The sequence below is a fragment of the Dunckerocampus dactyliophorus genome, chromosome 16 (assembly GCF_027744805.1).
Source record: "Dunckerocampus dactyliophorus isolate RoL2022-P2 chromosome 16, RoL_Ddac_1.1, whole genome shotgun sequence".
In the NCBI taxonomy this organism is placed as follows: domain Eukaryota; kingdom Metazoa; phylum Chordata; class Actinopteri; order Syngnathiformes; family Syngnathidae; genus Dunckerocampus; species Dunckerocampus dactyliophorus.
Window position 1 is genome coordinate 19,439,109 of NC_072834.1, and position 21,082 is coordinate 19,460,190.

Consider the following 21,082-nt stretch of genomic DNA (forward strand, 5'->3'; position numbering starts at 1 on the left):
GTGTATTTGAACTTGAGGACTTCTTCAGTAATCTTTGTAAAATGGCCCCTGCGCTGCACTTTGGACCACCTTGGATTAAATGTTTCACGTTGCACTGAATTGTTAATAAATGATTCAACTAATACAATTACGGTTGTGAAATCAATACATTGGTCAGGAAATTAATAAAGAACCAATAAGATCACTGATCCCGCCTGCGACCTCTTTGACGGTTGAAGAAATTAGAATTAATGTGGTATTGTAATTTTGTCTATAGAAATACTATTTAATCATTAAAAAGAGCAACAAATAATCATGAATGTCCTAAAATAATTGTATTTCTGTATTTTGTGTATTCAAGATCACTTAAATTCATAATTAAGTTAATTAAAGAAAGTCATCCAAAATACAAGTTGTGCAATAATTATATATTGGCTATGAAATAAGCAATACTTTAAATTTGAATTATGACATTTTCATTGTAAATGAACAAAAACAACTCTTTAGATTCATAATTAATGAATAATTTAATAAACGTATTTTTTAATAAGGTTTTTATAATATTACAACGGCGTATTTCGAGAATAAAGTCGTAAATTTACATGAATAAATTCATTTTACGAGAGAAAAAGTTGTAATGTTACGAGAATAAATTTGTGAATGTACAAGAAAGATAAAGATAAAGATATTACGTGTCATCATGTCATACGTGCCAGAGGGAAAATACAGCATAGTTCTTCAGGAAGGAAGGAAGGAAACTTTCCTCCTGCTTCAGGCAAGCTTTTATTTATAACGTTGCAGCAAAACAGAGCAGTTGAGCACAAACAGATTAGCATGGCTAACCCTTCTCCCTTCCTTACCCCGCCCCCTCCACATGCCCACTGCCAGAGGTCACAAAAGTCCCCCCTTTTCAAAGCTGTCTCAGGCAATGCCTGTAGAATAAAGTTATGAGTTTTTTTAATCAAAATCTCCGATTATTTTAATACTCTGTCGTAACAGGCATTGCCTGAAACAGCTGTGAAAAGGGGGGACGGTGACATGTAATATTACAACTTTATTCTCGTAATATTACGAATCTTTTTTTTGTTAATTTAGGACTTTATTCTCAAAATGTCCGATTTTTTTTTCCCAATGTGGCCCGAATACGCTGTTGTAATAATACAGAATATTTTACATAATTAAATAAATATAGAAATAATAAATCTAATAGATGTGTACATATAAAATATTATGTAAATAATGAAACTATAAGCATACGTTATATATAATTGTTACAATTGTATACAATTATAACAATCATTTACAGATACTCTCAAAGTTAATCAGCTCTCCTTGTAAATTCAATTTATTGGCATTTTTATTTAAAAACTTGCACAAGTTTGCAGTAAACCATCTACAACAAAACAAACGTTAGTAGCACAATAAAACATCGAATAAAAATGCAGGGTGTTTAAATTGACCGTCTCCAGAAAGCTTGTGCCTTTTAAAACGGGGAGTTTGAAGCATTTTGACTTCAACTGTAATAATAAGTCAATGAACTGCGTTTCTATTTATTGCTAATGGGTGGGATTTGTGCTAGCATGGAGCACTCATGAAACTACCTGAGCCTACCAAAGATTTCCTAACCTTCTGCTGAGGACACACAATGAAACACAAGGTTTTTCCACAAACACGTCACGAACATGCCAAACAAACATCTAAAGCCACGGCGACGGAATGTGATGCGGCGTAAAGGCGTGACGGCTATAAACCGCCGCAATCCCTCTTGCTGACTGAGTAATGCGTCGGTGCAGGTAGTTGTGGGGGGGGGAAATTGGCAGATTTAGAGCAAACAGGAAATCAGTTTGACATCCATAGTCTGCGCTTGGTTCGGGGAAGTTCGAGGTCCATCCATCATTGCCGAGAGCCTCCTCCAGTCGAGCCGAGAGTGCGAGATTTGAGAGAGAGATGGGCGTGTGAAATGTGTAACCACACAAGGACGAGAGCAGTGGGACCATATCGTCAAAAGGCTCTTAATGGGCGTCCCTTCTTGAAAATCCTTCCGTTTGCCTTTGATTTTCCTCTCAAATGGGGCTTCCATTTGTTTTCTACAAACAAGGCATCCATTAATGCTGTCGCTGCCTTCAGTGTCTTCATTTGGGCGTGTCTTGTCCATTATGGGCTTTCGGATCCTTGCTTGCATCCAGCTGGGGGCTCAGTTTCTTAAAATGGGGTTCCTCACCAGGGGCTGAAAAGAGGGGAGGATTGTGCTGAGCTGTCATGACCTCCAACCACCTCCTCCATCATCCTCCTTCCTCCGCCGCTCGGCTTGCTCCAGCCATGCAATCGCTGGACGCTTTTACAGATAACTTTTTTTATTTTTATTTTTTAAGAGTCGTCTGGAAGTCTTTTACAATGACCACAGCTGGCTTTGGAACCATTATTCCACCTTGTCAGGTGTTTATTGTTGCAATAAAGCAGCTGCGCCTATGAAATTTCACTCAAGTTTCTATTATAACACAATAAAGGGCGGGGGTGCGTTCACACTTGTCACGTTTAGTTCCGTTAAAACAGGGGCGTCCAAACTGAAAAATCTAAGTACCGGCTTCACTCTTATCACAGTTTTTCAAAAATATATTAATAAATGTTGCTGTTTCGTGGTTGAATACGGCCTATTAATAAAAAAAAAAAACACGCACATGACATGACATGACATGTAAGCAGATTTATGTGAGGTCTTTTTTTGCCTACATTAAGCATTTTCAAGCATAAAAATGGCTAAATGAGGTAAAATACAAACATAAGGCATTCAGAAGACGCATTCAAAGATGCTGCGATGATATGTAGTATTCCACTCTGGTCACTAGGTGTCAGTAAGGTTACTGTAATGTTGGGTGAGACACACAAGCACCAGGTTTGATCGCCGGAACAAGAGGCTTTTACTGCAGCTTTGAATGATCTCACAACAGGCACAATAATCCCTAATAAAAACAGGGGCTACTGTTGCAGCTGTAACACACGCTAAGCAGCAACAAACAAGAGCACAGGTCTTATTTATGTCTTATCTTCTCTTATTATGTCTACTATAATGGATAATAGGAGTGTAAAGGTGACTGTAGGGGTGCTATTTCATGTCTAGAGGGCTCTAATAATGGTAAAAAATGTATTTAGAAGGTGATAAACAGGTTTTTAAACAGGCTCTAACTACAAAAATATTCCAGTTAGAAAAAGGAACCCTACTTCATGGAAATTCACTTATGACGGTCGGGTCTGGAACCAATTACAGTGGTGTGAAAAGTGTTTGCATCCTTCCAGATTTCTTCTTTTTTTGTATGTTTGTCACACTTAAATGTTTCAGATCATCAAACAAATGTAAATATTAGTCAATGACAACACAACGGAACACAAAATACAGTCTTTAAATGAAACTTTTTCTTATTAAGGGAGAAAAAAAATCCAAACATACATGTTGCTGTGTGAAAAAGTGATTGCCCCCCAAACGTAATATCTGGTTGGGCCACCCTTAGCAGCAACAACTGCAATCAAGCGTTTGCCATAACTTCTTGCAATGAGTCTCTTACAGCCTCATATTCGTATTCTACTTCATTTAGTCATTGTTATGCTTGAAAATGCTTCATTTGGGCCAAAAATATATAATATTTGCTTCAATATGCATATTATTTGACAAAAAATAGATCATAGTCAGCCACTAAACAGTGATGACTTATTAATATATTTTTGAAAAACAGTGATAAGAGTGAAGCCGTGAATATGAAGCATGAAGTGGTGAGGGACGACTATCTAGCAAATATTACAGATGGCATTTAGGTTGATAATAGGGATGCTCCCATTGGTCAGCCACCGATCAGTATCGGCCGATTTCCGTGAAACATCACGTGATCTGCATACTGTATGCTGATAAATGGCTTTCAACGCCGATCACAAAAGTCGATCACCTCTGGCTCGAACTATTGCAGCATGCAGCCTGTAGCAAGCATCCTCGCCATGTTGAACTTACCTTCTGTTTATGAGAGGGATATCAATTTTGCACCCTGCAAAACATGCCCCGAAAAATACCTCGCCGGGGTAGCACGTTAAAAAGCTTTCATTTAATACGGCATTTGAAGAACAAACACTGGATGGAGTATGGTGAGTTTTCGAGGCTCACGATGTGATAATCAGTCAAACGGCAGCTAATGTAGCCAAAACGCTGGACGGTCACAAGTCTAAAGCAAATAACCTGAAAAATAATTGAATTCATCGGAATCGGAATTCAACTAGATGACCATCCTCTCTCAGCGGTGGAAGACACCGGGTTTGCAGACCGCTCTCTCGCTTGTGGCCTCTCACTTGTGTGCTACCTCGAAGTCCTGCTAGAGCTCCATCAGATGATGTACTCTCACATCCAAAGTCACCTTAAAGAAGGCGTCTCATCCTCTGTAAGTGTCTTGAGTGATATATAGCATGATCTCTTGAAAAAGTATTTCAAATTCAGTATTAACAATTTTTTGGGCCCCCTGACAGTCAGGGGACCTTGGAATTGTCCTAACTTTCCCCCGTTACACGGCACCCATGGCCAATACCACTCATCATAAATACATTGAAAAATGTGCACTTATCTCTGTGATCGGTATCGGTATTGACCGATTTCACTCATGGATGATCGGTATTGGAATCGGCGACATAAAACCCAGGTCGGAGCATCCCTTGTTGATAATATTTAAGTTGCATCAGGTAAGTTATTTCTCTATGCCAAGGGTGTCCAAAGTGCAGCCCTTGTTTTTTTTTTTGTCAACATAAAATTAAAAAGGCTACAAGTAAAAGTTCAAACGTTAAACATCACAAGCTATCCCGTTTAATACTACTACTAGTTACAATACGCAACTAGTATTTTCGTTTCCTTCCACCAAGTGTGAACGCAACCTTAAAGATACAATTTTTGGTGCAGCAGTAGTTTCTCCACAAGGTGGGAATGCAGCAACTGGAGAAAGAACTACCGAAAACGATTTGCCTATAAATTACAAAGGTGAGGCAGCGAGGGATAAAAGTGCAGCTGATGCCAGTTTAAAAAGTTTACTGGGCTCCTAAATCTCCTTCAGGTGTTACGATCCATGTCATTTGCAGGAAATTGTCATAAATAATAATGCACCAAACACTAAAGAGGGCTCTTGGCAGAACAAACTGTTGCTAATTGTAATAATCATAATCATCATCACACATTCAGAAGCACACGCTGCTCTCTCACCATGATGGTGGTCACCACCACCGTGCGGTTTTCCATGCCGGACGTGTCGTTGGGAAGGTGCGGCGAGTCCTGGATCAGCACCAGCTTGTCGGCGTCGTTCCAGTAGCCAATCTGGGAGGAAAGAGCATCGTGAGACAACTGCAGAGAGTACCAGGCGTTTATTTGGAAAAGTAAACTAGTATTAGCCTGTTATTTTACCTGAGGAGTGGTGATAAAGAGGTGTTTAATTTAGGTGAGGCATGTTTTTGTTTAGTTAGATGATGCACCAGAAATTATTTGAGTCATGGCATCCACGACTATTGGAGGATGTACTGTGGGTTCTTTACCGATTTTTATGCTAATGGGGAAAAATAGGCTTTTATTTAGGTGAAGAGTTTGTTTTTTATCTTTTTACAGCCAATAATTTAGTTGCGGTGTCTATTAGAGTGGAGACCACTAACTGACAATATACTGTATGGTAAATTACTTGAGAGGAGAAGAAAATATTTATTTATTTTTGGGATGATGACGCATCCATCAAATAATTGAGCCATGGTGTCTATTAGCGTGGATGCCAACATTTAAAGCAGTTTAATTACCAACTATTATTATTTACCTCAGGGGCAAAATGAAGATTTCTTTTTAGGTGAGGCATTTATTTTTTTGTGGAATTGGCAAATTTTCGAGTCACGGCATCGATAAAACAAGAGGGGCACTCATTGAGGACACACAGTAGTTTGCTTAGTAATTGCTGCTATGAGGGGATAAAGGGAGGCATTCATTTGAGGTGAGGTGTTGTTTGTGGATGACACACCCAGGGAATTATTGAGTCACGGTGCAAATGAGAGAGGAGACCACTATTTGTGGATAACAGCACTTTACTTACCAACTGTTAAGGTGTTTATTAAAGAGGCATTTAATCTTTTTCACGGATGACACACCAGGCAAATAATTTTGTCACAGAGGCCACTGTTAAAAAAAATATATGGTAGTTTACATATCAACTTTCATTTTTTTTCTGAGGGGGAAAATGCATTTATTTGAGGTGCGGCTTTTTTTGGTAGATGATGTACCTCGTGAAAAATTCAGTTGCAGCTTTTATTACCATGACGGCCACAATTTGAGAATGTACAGTAGTTTACTTGACAACTGTTTTTTTTCCCTGGTATTTTCCTGGTATTTACGTGAGAGGAGGCTTTAATTTCTTTATTTTTTTGTGAATGATGCACCCAACAAATAATTGATTCATGGCATTTACTAGAGCGGAGGCCACTGAGAGATACACCCAGCAAATATTTGAGTCATGATGTCTTATTGGAGCGTATGCCACTATTTGAGGAAAGCCAGTTGTTTATGTATTGCTTATTTTCAACTGAGGAATTAATTTAAGGTTAGGCATTTATTTATGTAGGATGATGCAAACAGCGAACACTTGAGTCATTGTGGTTGAATGTTCCGCAAGGGAATAAGGAATCTTTTTGTTTTTGGAATAATTTTCCAAAAATTTTGGAATTATTTTTCAAATAATTGAGTTATGGCATTTATTCAAGCGGAGGCCACTATTTGATGAAAATTGGTAGTTTCCTTTGCCAGGTCAGCATTTTTAGCCCGGTGTTGTACAGGTAAGTTGATCATGTAAAGCAACGGGAACTCTGAGGGCCACAACATGGTGGCGCAGGGCGAGCAGCTGTGGGATTGACTAAGACGGCGTGGAGAATAAAGAGCTTTGATTGGCTGCCAGCGTGGATGACTGAGAAACACGCAAAATATAAAAAGGACACACACACACACACACACCGTGTCCTCACGGGACCTTCACCATGGGAGGGAGGACAGGCCTAAGCGGCGTTTGATTGATGGCGACTCCTCCCTGCTCCCCTCACCCGCCCCACCACCACACGCTCAATTTCCTTCCATCCGCTACCCCATGCACTCCCCCCTCTTTTGCCTATTTCCTTTCCATTTCTTCCCTTCCTCGAAGAATGTTGTTCATTCACAGCTACTCCCAAAGTAACTTTTAAAGATGGTGATGGAGATGGACAAAGAAAGAAAGAAAAGTGCGGCGTGGTGTTTTACCCGTCTGGGTCCATTATTCTTCAGCTCAAACACGTCCATCGTGTAGTTGACCCTGCGGCCATAGTGGTCAAACTGGACATTACCTGTTAATCCCTGCAGCCGCACCTACGAAGACATAACCCAAAAAATGACTATGCAAAAGTGACTTTTTAATAATGTTCTAACAGCTACAGTGGTGTGAAAAAGTGTTTGAAAAGTGAATAGGCTAACCTAGCATGATGTTAAAGTGCAATGTTAGCAATTTAGCATCACATAGCTATGCTAGTGTTGCTAACATTTGCGTCCTCATGTCCCAGTCCTTAATGTTACGACGCTGTATGTGATATACGGCATCTATGATATTGGACAAGTGCAGAGTTACAGTGTACACAATCGAGCTTCTTGGAGACACACACTCTGTCGGAGACAAACGCAGCTCATTAGCATTAAAGCTAAACAGACACAGAAGTGTGTGTTGGCAGGCTAACACACTTCCACTACTGTGGGACCTCTGACACTTCATTAAAACTGGTAACGATAATCCCATAATCTAATGGGAGCATTTCATCTACCAATTAAGCAAACCTGTTTCATCTTGAGTCTGACCTGTTTGAGAGTACGCTCCATGTCGATACCCTGGTTCCACGGGGCGGCGGGGTTGGCCAGGCAGTCGCCGGCGTTGCCCCTTCGGGAAATGTCCACCTTTTGCCGGCGGAGGTTCCTGAAGGCCTCGGCCATCACCATCACCCCGTCGTAGGTCAACGCCGACGTATACTGGAAGACAGATGGAGAGAATGCCTGAGGGAACAAAAATTAAAGAACGTACAGTATGTTTCTTTGCTTCAGATCTATAGATTAGTAGATTATCAAGACAACCGATCACATTTAGCAGAGACGGGCATGATAAATTCATACTCTAATACTGTATTACATACTGTAGGCAGTCAATCCTCAATTGATCTACACTCCATATCAGTTGGGCTATGTTGTATAGCCGTTATGCTTTCAAGTAATGGTGGCATTTGGGATTCCAGTACTTGGTAGCTGGCAGCAAGCCATGTCGGTCTAAGTAGATTGCTGACTAAATGGGCTGCAGAAAACATTGCATTTTCAAAGGCATGGGTGTCCAAAGTGCGGAACTTTTTTATTGGCCCTCGGCACATTCTAAAAATACAAATAAAGAACAAAATAAAAAAAAAACAATAATAGCAAAAATGGGAAACAACGACCAGTCATTTTAAAAGAATAAAAATTAAATATTAAAGGGAGAGTTTGGATTATTTTTGTAGGGCTATCAAATGATTAAAGATTTTAATCAAATCACAGTTTCACACTTGATTAATCACGATCAATCAACATTTGCAACTATGTGTGAAATATGCCCATTTTTACTGTATTTTATAATCAAAAGAGGACAATCACATACATATACTGTATTGCAGTGTGTATTAACAGCTCCAAATGAACTGAAAATTTAAAATCAAGGTAAAACATAGCACACATGTCTGAAAATCTATTTGCCTAACACTAGTCTCTTCAACAGTAGCACATTTGACATTTGACTCACACGTCAACCATGTTATTACGAGCCATGAAGAGTTGCGTCCAAAGACACCAAATCATTTAAGTTGAATTCACGTTTTGAGTGTAGATGTATTTTCTGGGACTTCCGAGCAAACTTAAATGCATCAAATTGTACTTCCGCAGTAAGAGTTCGGTTAGTGGGCGGTAGGAATATCCACTTACTGTATTTCTTTGTCTTTCTGTTTATTTAGACCACACATATGTGCATAATTAAGACATTATTGTGATTTTCTGAATGTCCATGAATGCATCTCGCGGCCGTCTCCTGACAATGACGAAGTCACTACGTTTACATGCAGCCAATATTCCGGTTAATGTCAATATTCCAGTTTCTGAAACATTCGGAATAACCCGTTTACATGCGTGACGTGAAAAAAAAAACAAAAAACACACGGACAATGTTTCGGCGCACGGTAAACGTCATTTGCGCTTCTTCTCCCTGTATCCAAAAACAACAACAACAAAAACACCGGCACGGCGGATAATGAACGCCTTTGTGTTTTGGTGCTGGTACTGACCCACTACCAGTACTTGACACTATTCTGTCTCACTTTCTTCATTAATGGAAGGCGAGAACGTGAAGAAACAGGAAATGGAGCCGGAGCTGTGCCATCCATGTCCACGCTATATCCCCAGAGCTCCCGGGACACTTTTGAAGATGCGTTCGTACAAACCCTGCTTCGCGTTACTTCTCGCTCACCTTCTGATAGCTTTCGCTATTGCGGTGCTTTCTACCGTCAATAAAAGACATAATGTTCCTGTCTTTCACCACACGAACGAGGTGGCTTGCCCCCCCCCCGTCCAAAAGTGTGGGGTTTTGCGTGTCGTCATGTTTACAAGTAGTCCCTGCCAAAGACACAAGATTCCTTTCGAATAGAACATGCGCAGAACACAAATGAATGTTCCTTTCGATTGGGTTATCCCGACAGGCGTATACATGACACGATTTTCGGGTTAGAAAAGGAGTAATACCAGGGGTAATACTTGGGTTTTTAAAAACTGGAATATGAGCATATTCTGTTTTTTCCAAAAGGGTTACTGGTGTTTACATGGCCGTGCAAAACCGAGTTATTGCTAATATTCTGGTTATGATACCGTTATTTGACTGCATGTAAATGTACTAACTGTCGTTCCGAGGAGGACTAGAGACGTGGTTTGTACGTTGGAGATACATACAGTATATGGTGTGGGACTGCACTACTGTTGATGTGTTCAGGTCAGAATAAAGTTATAAAACTGTGTGGGGACACTACACAATGCTTCCATCTGCTGTCATAACAGAGAGGTGTGGCTTGACATGATGCGCATGCGTTAATTATACAAAAAATGTACGTAATTAGTTCAATAAATTAGTTACTGCCGTTAACACACTGTTTTTGACAGCCCTAATTTTTTGACATGAACTTGTATGACATCCCCATCAGCAGTGTAGTGCATCAGAGGTGATTTTTTTACTCCCACTTTGTCCCGTGAGCCGAGTTCTGGTCGGCTTTCGGTGTTGAGTTCCGGCTAGTTGGTGGGGTCGCTTTAGTAAAGTGTTTTGCTTCTCAAAACAAGATGTGTTCAAAAGAGTAATACATTTGCATCACAAAACCGTTTTAAACAAAAAAGTCAGACCTCACAATCACAGTGCGTTATTTTCTCTCCGTTGGTATCTCTAATAATGTTAAAAAGCTTATGTCGAAGGTTGTGAACAGGTGTTCTATGCGCTAGCTATGAAAATATTCTATTTATAAAGAAGCAATTCACTTATCACGGATGTGTCCGGAACCAATTAACCGCCATAAACGAGCAATTACTGTACCGCCATCTTACATTGTTGTTGTTAATTCATGTTCAACGTGAAAAGCAACAAGTAAGCCAAACAAATGCTGAACCAGGAGTATGTTTGGTCAGAGGTGGAAAATAATCAGTGCAAGGCTGCACGCTGATCTTCTGCAGGGCTACTGCCCATTATTTCTTGCAACTGCAAAGAGTCAAAAAACATATGAGCCTCCCCTTCCCCCCCATTCTGACCTGGAGACTCGGCATGGCCAATGATTATTTTCATCTCTTAAGAGCCGTCCATTTGCCCCAAACTCACCTCCGGCGTGGTCTAATTGAGTGAAGGATGAAAAGGCACAAAGATGATAAGCCTGAGTGGTGGAGGACGAGTGAGTGAATGTTTTAGCCCAAGCCGGGCAACAGCCTGGCATTAATTATCAGGAGCTAGTGGGAGTTCATCAACTTTGCTTCCGGCGAGCGCTACATCCTATTCATTAGCCCACACAGCTGCCAGTGATGTTACGCTACAAACTACAAACCAATTTAGTGCCGGAGAAATGAATAATAAGAAAGGGCTGCCTGGACATTGGACGCCATTTTTGCATAACACTTGTCTTTTCAAAGAGCGTGATGTGAAAAGAAAGCTGCCGCTTGTATCAATATTTGACAAGAGCAGATTGTTGTTCAGGCTGTGGACAGAAGGGAGAGAGGAATTTAGGCCATCTCCACATTTGTTTGTTTTGTTTTTTTTTTTTACATGTTTTAGCTCCTTTTAGGACTTGTGACACACAATCTTCATTGTTCATCATTTATTTTAAGTACAGTAATCCTGGCTTTTTTATAGGATTCCTTATTTATAAATGGAATATTTTGGTGGTGAGGTGAGAACATAGAAAACCTGCTTACGATCTTCTAAATACGTTTTTTCTTAACATTATTAGAGCCCTCAAGACATGAAATAACATTCACATTTTCTCACATTTCTCTTTTGTTTAAACACTCGCAAAGTTCAAATTTTGTTTGAATTTTAATGATCAATCAAACTACGTTGGACACACAAAATTATTATAAGCGAGTCACGCGTTTTCACGGCTCTGACCGTGCCTCGTTTGGCTGTAGCGTTTCTGTATCCTTGCATACTGTATTGCTCCTGCCGTCGTCCTCCTCCTCGTGCTACTCCTTGAACCAAAGTTTCACTTAGCCGGTAAGGTTCTTCTTCTTCTTCTATTGTTCTATTGGAGGTCAACAAATTTGACCAAAACAGGAAACGACACGAAAGAGACTAATTGAAAATAGTGTACAACCAATCAGGACACAGAAGACAATGGGCGGGTTCTCCCAGAGCCAATAAGGACTGTTGTGGCGCTATATTTAGCCAGCTGTTTCCTACTGTGGGTTCCTAACATGCTCGTATAAGCACGTAAACACATACTGAGATGAGGTGGAGCGGCATGCTCTTCAACATGAGTATACAACACCCTCTACTGGTAGCAGTGGTAGATACAATAACAGACACATACAACAGAGCACCGATAGACCGCTCTAATACACCACAAGGACGCAGAACACAATGCGCGTTTATTCGCTGTTAAAAAAATGTGCAAAATTGCACTTAAAAAAAAATCAGCGAAACAGCAAATCCGTGATGTAGCAAGTTAACACTGTATTGTAACATATTTTATATTATATTTATATTTTATATGATATTATATTTATATTTTATTTATTTCATAATTTTTTCATAGTTCATCAAAGTCCTTACTGATTATTGTATTTTTTTTACATTGTTTATTTTACACTCAACTAAAACTACTTGTTTTTTGTCAGTATCTGGTGTGTGTTGCATTGATATTTTTGTTGTATATTTATTAGATTTTATACATTTGTAATTCATATTTCTTCTGTAATATTATATAATTATTATATAATATTATTCACTAATATATAATATTATATTTTTACTCAATTTAATTGAAATATTGTCTCAGTTATATTCAAATGTGATATTGATACAGTAACATAATCAGAATACACATCATTTCCCTTTTCCTTGATTTATGGTTATGCTTATGGTAGATGAAATGGGTTACAGTGACTCCTGTTGTTTAAGAATGTACTTGACAGCCTGCCAAAGCATTTTTATTCATTTATTTTTTACCTTGCAGTGTAAATTTGTAAAAAAAAAAAAAGAAAAAGTGTAGCCTGAGCGGTTTTCCAGGAGGGAGAGCAATTTACAGAGAAACCCGGCCAAGATAAGCGCACACACACACTAACGCACACAGTGTGATATAGCTGCTCGGTGTAAACTTTTAATTGAAGCACCGCTATCCACCCTACTCACACTATTTCCACACCACTGCAGCTGCTGTAGAAAAAAAACAGAAATGTTTGCTCGACACAGTTTGCCTCGAGGCGGGCGTTTTGCTGACCGGTCGTGGCGTGATGCCTTCTTGCCCCTGCTGCCATTTGCAAGCCGTGTGACGACGAAAAAAAAATTGCAAAGTGGGTCATTCTGTCACAGAATGCGGGGCGGGAGGGGGGACAAGCCGACCGCAGCTGCAGGGACAAGTGATGCAGATGCTTGTTTGGGGGATGACCGAGCTACAGTATTTTGGTATTTTGACGCAGCTCATTTTGTGTGTTTAGCATCATTGGTGCTTTTCTAGCTTTTGTTTTGTATTCTCCATCTTGATTTTCCTACACTTTTTTACCCTCAGGTGCCAAATAGTCCCTCTGACAAAGCTGATAAACCTGAAATAAAATGAAAAAGTAGCGAATACAGTGTCCCTTGCCACTTCGCACTCCAAATTTCGCGGCTTCAATCTATCACAGGTTAAATAATAAATCATGCTGTTTCGTGTTTGCACCTGGCCTACTATTGGTCCAAAAATATGCATATTTAAACAAACTAAGTATTTTTTGCCTCAATTAAGTATTTTCAAGCATTAAAATGGCTAAATGAAATAAAATACAACAACAGTTGTCCATCGTTTATCTCGGTTACTCGATCGCAATAAATTAATTGATGCAAAATAGGGTTCGATCATAGAAAATATTTTCATAGTTAGGGCATAGAAAACCTGTTTACGACCTTCTAAAAATGTTTTTTAACATTATTAGAGCCCTGTAAACATGAAATAACACCCCTATAGTCACCTTTATACTCCTACTACCCAATATAGTAGACATGATAAGCAGTAAGACACAATAATAACGTGGGGAAAGTTCATGGAGAAAGTTCCTTGTTGTTGTAGTACGTATCCCAAAAGTAATGCGGGTTGATCGTGCGTGGCATTAAAAAAAGATAGACATCGGCCTATCATCCATCCTCACTATGCACTGAAAAAAATTATTTTTTTGTCACGCTAAATGCTGCTTTAGTTATACATGTCATGTGAGAAAACCGTAGTATGAATTATAATGTATTTATCGAAAAAATCTTTGTAATATTCACGTGTTTACTTAGTATTAGGTAGTAAATGTGGCATATTGTTTTTGTCATGTACATTTGAACAATGATACTTTAGTAACATTTACTTAAGTAGATCACATTTTGAGAATACCAAGTAAAATCTACTACGAAATTCATATGGTGACGTCAGAGGCACTCATGAGCTCCCTCTGGTGGCCCTCCAGGCATGGCTGCTGGGCACTCACGGCTGCCGTTGGCCAATGACCTACTCTGCTGGGAGTAATGCATTGTGGGTAAAAGTTAAAATAGCTGTTGTTTGTTATTTTCAACTCGTATTGGGAGCTTGTCTTGTAGCTTGTATTATTATTATTATTATGATTTATTGTGATTATTATTTGAGTGTTAATTTGCTGTGTGATTTCCTCGAGAGCGCCCTGAAAGAATGAGTTACTGACTTGCGAGCGGCACAGTATTTAAACGATTAGTCATAGGAGATGTCACGACATTAGACATTAGCTGAAATTAGCTGCAAAAAAATACACTGGATATCACGGCTTATGTTCACTAAGACATTTCTGTAGGACGTTGATAATAAAGAAGTTGGGATTACTTGATAAACTGTAAATAATTTGCAAGCATGGTGTAAGTAAAAATAACTACACGTTTTTAAGTGACATTTCATGAGGCAAAGCAATATGCTAATAAATGTTACTGAAGATGTTTAAAAAAAAAAAAATCATTCTTAAAAAGCAAGTAGAGCTTACTTGAGAATGACGTATAGCAGGTGTTCCCAAACTTTTTACAGTCGCGTACCCCTTCAGACATTTGCCTTGAAGCCATGTACCCGCTACTGCTGCACACTTAAACATTAACCATTTTTACATTTCATGAAATTTAAATATTAAACATGATTAATTAGTAAGTAATTCTGATTCCAAAAATTGTATTGTGTGTGGTCAAATTTTGCTAGAGGTTTTATACAGATAAGATGTGAATTCTTCTTGGAGATGAACAAAGTATCTAAGTATTCGTCCTACATATCTTTTATTTCAGCCGGATGTTGGGATCCTTCCCTTTGAATGGGTTGAACTTGAGCTTCACTTTTGTCCACTTACATTCGCTATGCTTTCAATCTACATATTAATTTGATACCCAATTGAAAGAGAAAGTTGAGCATACATGATAAAGCAGGATCCGAAAGTACAAAAATACATACAAGCAGTGATAAAACCTCATTTTCAGGGGAATCTCCACTCTCTCATCCTGACACGGACATACAATCATGGAAAAAATGATTAGAGCACCCTTGTTTCTTCAGTTTATTGATCCATTTTAATGCCTGGTACAACTAAAGGTACATTTGTTTGGACAAATATAATGATGATAACAATTATAGCTCATTCATTTAAGAGCTGATATCTACAAACTTCCATGGTTTTCTTGATAATAACCAAAATCACTTAAGTTCTTAAAAGAATAGCTATAGCATTGTACTGCCAAAAAATATCATTCTTATGAGCTATTTTTGTTGTCATTGTTATATTTGTGCAAACAAAGGTACCTTGGTTGTATCAGGCATTAAAACTGAAGAAACAAGGGTGGTACAATCATTTTGTCCATGACTGTCCATTGACAGGTTTTCACAGTTACAAGTTAAACCTTCAAGATTAAACACTCTTAATACACAACATAATCATCAAACTTACTTATTCACATAACTCACACAGAGCAAAGAACTTCATGCCGTGTCTCCCTCCTTCTTTCTGCTATGACGGTGCGCTCTGTGCTACGAGGCGTTCAGGCACGCTCATATATGGGTGTTACGCGCTAATTGTTTTTCATTTTTCTTCACGTACCCCCAATGACAATACCCCACTTTGGGAACCTAGGATGTATAGTTTACATGAGAATGACCCTTTGTAATATTTACTATTACTATTTATTGTCTATGTGGAAAACGTTAGAAAAAACGTAAGTAAATGTTACTCCAGATTTTTTTCAGTGTGACTTGGGATGCTCCGATTAGGTTTTTCTGGCTGAAATTGGCCAATACCGATACCGATCACATGGATTAATTAAACATTTTTCAATTTATTTATGATAAGTGCTATTGGCGATACAAAAAAGGAACCATAAAATCGCCTTAATTTAGACAAAAACACATTTTACATTTTGAAGAGAACATACTGTATATCCCTGGTGAAGCTTACAGAGGATGAGACGCCTTCTTTCAGGAGACTTTGGATGTGAGAGTACATTGGTGGGGCTCTAGCAGGACTTCCAGGTAAGTGTGAGAGCACTCGGCAAACCCGGTGTCTTCCACCGCTGAGAAAGGCTGCTCATCTCGTCTGATGAATTCAATTTTTTTCTGGTTATTAGCTTAGCCTTCTGACTGTCACGCACACACAAGCGATAGCTATGTTAGCTGCCTTTCGACTGATGATCACACCGTGATCCTCGAAAACGCACCATACTCCGTCAAATGTTTCTACTTCAAATGCCGTATTAAAGCTGTTTAACGTGCTACCCCCGCAAGATGGCATGTGTTGGCTGTTCAGTTCCACACGTCAGACATGATTGTTTTGGTTTTGGCACGCCTGCGCACTGTGAAGGAAAGTGGGAGGAGCACGATGCCCAAGATGTTAGTTAGAGCAAGACCCTACACTGCACGCATGGATCAATGCATGCTGCAATAGTACGAGCCACAGGTGATCGGTTTTTGTGATCGGCGTTGAAAGGCATTTATCGGCATTTGCCGCTCACGTGATTTTTCACAGAAACCGTCCGACACGGATCAGTGGCCGATCGATCGGAGCATCCTTAACTATGACCATTGTCACTCGATTAATATATTCATGAATCTGGCTTACATAGACATACACTCCAACACTACAGCTAGCCAAAGATGCTAGCTTTGTTTATATCACATTGTGTGATGCTTGTGCGCAGACTACAGGATCTCTGAAGTGACCAAGAGACGGCCGCCGCTTTAAGCATAGCGATATACCGAGCTAACTAGTTAGCCTCCAACTTATTTTTTCTAAACGTAAGAATGGGTTTGAAGCTGAGTGAGGAAGAAGGACAAAATAAGCAGCTAAAACGTACCACTTCCACACGGAATAATAGGCCATAGTCAACCACGAAACAGAGATCATTTATTAATACATTTTTGAAAAACCCTGATAGAGTGAGGGAGTGATACTCAAACCGCAATGTAGCGAGGGACAACTGTATAAGGCATTCAGAAGACAAATTGAAAGACGTGATGATATGTAGTACAGTCGTCCCTCGCTGCATCACAGGTTCGAACATCGCTTCCTCACTCTATTGCGTTTTTTAAAAAATGGTTTACTGTAATTAATAAATGATTGCTGTTTGGTGGTTGACTATGGCCCATTATTACTCAAAGACAAGTTACATGTAGCATTCTGGTCACTAGGCATCAGTAATGTTACATTGAAGAGACATTAGCTTAGATTACGTTTCCTTAACACTGCATGTAGTCCGCCACGGCATGTTTGACAGGATAAAGTGAAACAAAGTTCTTCTCTCATTCTGTGTGGAAGTGGTAAGTGTTTGGCTTTGTACACACAAACCCTTTCTTAAGTTTAGAATCAGTAAATTGGGGACCAACTAGTCAGCTTGGTAGATTGCCCAGTACAACGCGGCGTCCGTCTCGTTTCACTTGAGAGAACCCGTAGCCTGCGCACAAGTGCTGCGCAATGTGACGTAAACAAAGATAGCGGTAATGTCGGAGTATACGTGAGTGTACAGATGCATGTCAATCAAGTGACGTCATACATCACAGTGAGGCTGATCAATCTTCAATCTTTTTTGTTTTTAATGCCATGCGATCAACACACAATCAATTTGAGGAACTTTCCCAATGCTAAAGTGTGAGTTCATTCATTCATTTTCTATGCCGCTTGTCCTCAGTCGTGGAGGCATGACTGACTTTGGGCGAGGTTGTTTGTCAGCCAGGCGCAGGGCACATAAAGACAGATAGCCATTCACAATTTAAACAACTTCCACATCTTCTGAGCGTGTGGTCAACATGCTAACCACTCGGCCACAGTTTGAGTTATCAAACCTGTTTATGACCTACTATAAATTGTTTTTAAAATTATGAGAGCCCTGGAGACATGAAATAACACCCCTATAGTTCCCTTTATCCTCGTATTACCTAATATAGTAGATGTGATCAGCGATATATCGCTTAATAACGTGTGAGTCGTATTATCACTTATGTCTACTACATTAGCTAATAGGTGACTATAGGAGTGTTATTTAATTCATTCAATCCCAGCCATTTTTCAAAAGACAACCCCTTCAGTAGCGGACATTTTAGACAATTCTGACTGACTGACTGACTGATCTGAATATTGTGTTCTTTGGCTATATAAACATGGAACCTACCAAAAGAAAGATTAGACTCCTGTCTTTCATCATAAAAAAAACATTTGTTTCCTCCTTTTTCCTTTTTCCAGTAATCAGCATAGGTAAGTTTCAGGAAAATATCAGTTCCTGACTAAAAAAGGGAGAAAAACAACTTTTTATGAAAAGACACATTTCAAGCATAACTTTCGCTTTGACACAAATATTTGTTGTTTTTGTGACAGCTCAAATATCTAAACACCTACGTATACTAGAACATAAACAACACAAAAAGGGGTTGTTTTACATCAAAATAACAATTTATTTACAAATATAACACCATGAGCTATTTACTATTTTCACATTTGGAACTGAACTATGTGTGTGCACGCGTGTGTGCGTGTGCATACATTAACGTAGCCTTCTGTGCACTAGACTCCTCCACGCTCTCTCACTTCCTCCTTCCTGTCATGTGTGATTTGTCCCTTAACATGATCCCTGCCGAGCTCTCATATGCACTTCTGCCACCTTGTGGCCATTTTTATGGATTGGAAGAGCTCTGAAGTGAAATGCATTAGTGGAGCGTTGCATCATCACCTCTTTTTGCCTCTAGCGCAAAAAAACGTCAAAGACATATAAATACGTTGTTGGGATTGCGTGTTTGGGATTATAAAAACTGAACAAATGAATGTCTACAGGGCTCTAATGTGAAAAGTTTTTAGAAAGTCATAAACAGGTTTTCCATGCTCTAACTCCGAAAATATTCCAGGTGTTAATATTGAATCCTACTTTGCAGAAATTCGCCTATCGTGGTGGTATCTGGAACCAATTAACCGCGATAAACGAGGGATTAATGTAGATTCTTTTTCCACTTTTACAACATCAAATCTTTTGAACACACACAGACCTAATCATAGATACAATGATTTATTTTTTTTTCAGTGGCAAAAACACAAAATATACAATATTTTCCAAAAATGAGGGGCAAAGCGGAATATTAATATGGTGGAGGTTTAGATTTATTAGGTAGTTATGGGAAAAGCATTAGAATATATCATGTATTAGGAAGACAATATATTAAAAATATGTGGTTATAATGGGAGCTAGTGGAACCAAATTGGCCTGGAGGGTAAAGAGTGTCTGCATATATATGCAAATATCTTCCCATTTTAAAAGTAATAATGAAAAATACATCTTGTCCCAGTTTCGTACAATTAGCTTTAAAGCAGACTAATATATTGAGAATAAAAGCACGTTCAGGCTTTTGAGACGTGTCTTATCTCAGCGTGTGTTTACCTTGGGCGGGGCGTCGGAACCCGGGTACTCCCTCTGATCCAGCTTGTTCCAGCGCTGCATCAGTTTGATGACCATAGCATTGCTGAAGTCCACCAGCTGGAAGCCCGTCACGTTGGCGCCGCCATGCATGAAGCGCTCCAGATTGATGTCTTTGAAACCCTTGAGGGCACATCAAGCAGGAAGACTGGTCATGCACTGAAGAAGCAAACATGTCATCTGCTGTATGTGCATTTTAAAGTCGTACTACAGGTCCAATATATTCATTGACTACGATTTAGAGTGGCCAGTGTACAGCTTCTATAGCAGTGCAGATTTAAAGTCAAAACACAGCCATGATTGTGTAACTATCTGGCAACACAAGTGAGTAAATCTCCACTGCTATGCGAACTGTACACTGACTTCTCTACATTATTGTCCCTATTTAGTCATATATGTGGACCACAGTCCTGATTCCTATTCCAGTCAGATATTCACTGCAGTAGGCATGCTGGGAACACATCCAAGTTTCCGCTAGGTAATTTATGGCAAATGGAAACTGTCCATTTTCTGGATTTGGACACTGAGACGGTCATCATCAGCCAGTGTGGGAGGGGAGAATTTGGAATGGAACCTCTAAGGACGAAAACAATTACTTTTGTTACGATTCTGAAATTATTTTCCCCATAAGAAATATAAATCAGTCATTTTAAGGGGTAAAAATAAGTCAATGGCCTGCGGCTTGTCTTTTTAAACTTTTTTTAAATTTTTTTTACCACATTTCAAAAATCTAATTCAACGAGAAAACTAAAAAAAAAAAAAAAAAAAGAACAGCAAAAATTTGAAAAATCTGCAGCAAATTTACAAGAATAAAGTCAAAATATTAAGAGAAAAAATTTGTAATCTAAAGTCGTAATATTATGAGAAACAAACAACACCAAATAAAATTGTAATTTTTTGAAAATTAGATTGGGGAAAAAGCTATAATATTATGGGAACAAAGTCAAAATTATATGACAAGAAAGTCACAATATTACAAAAACAATGAAGCTCATTTAAGTCGAAAATTCAAATATGTCAAAATATTATGGGAATAAAGTCATACTATTACGAGAAGAAAATGTACAAGAACAAAGATGAAATAACAACACATTTTAAATGGAAAAAACAGCTGTAATTTTATGAGAATAAAGTCTAAATATTAAGAGAAAAAAGTCTAAATTTAAGAGAATAAACTCGTACAATTTTGAGGGGAAAAAAAAGTCATTTTAATAGCATACATTTGAAATATTAAAGAAAAAAGACGTTACTTGTTTTTGGAAAAAATTAGGCGCCCGAAGTCAGCTGGGATAGGCTCCAGCATAGCCCCGCGACCCTAATGAGGATAAGCGGCATAGAAAATGGATGGATGGAAAAAATTTGGTTGTGGAAAAAGTTAT

General features: G+C 38.9%; 1 protein-coding gene across 6 annotated transcripts in view; it reads right to left on the reverse strand.

The window, feature by feature from the left end:
* The window catches only part of gria4b (glutamate receptor, ionotropic, AMPA 4b), a 154,012-nt gene that overhangs the window by 50,265 nt on the left and 82,665 nt on the right, over positions 1-21,082 (reverse strand). For 3 of the 6 annotated variants that reach the window (XM_054754630.1, XM_054754626.1, XM_054754627.1), the window contains exons 6-9: positions 19,668-19,826; positions 7,844-8,011; positions 7,259-7,363; positions 5,204-5,314 (exon numbers count right to left, since the gene is read on the reverse strand). In XM_054754630.1, coding sequence (XP_054610605.1) covers positions 5,204-5,314; positions 7,259-7,363; positions 7,844-8,011; positions 19,668-19,826 — 543 coding nt within the window. Of the gene's footprint in view, positions 1-1,015; positions 2,207-5,203; positions 5,315-7,258; positions 7,364-7,843; positions 8,036-19,667; positions 19,827-21,082 lie in introns of those variants that run through there. The other 3 variants (XR_008566350.1, XM_054754625.1, XM_054754628.1) reach the window with 2 other exon arrangements.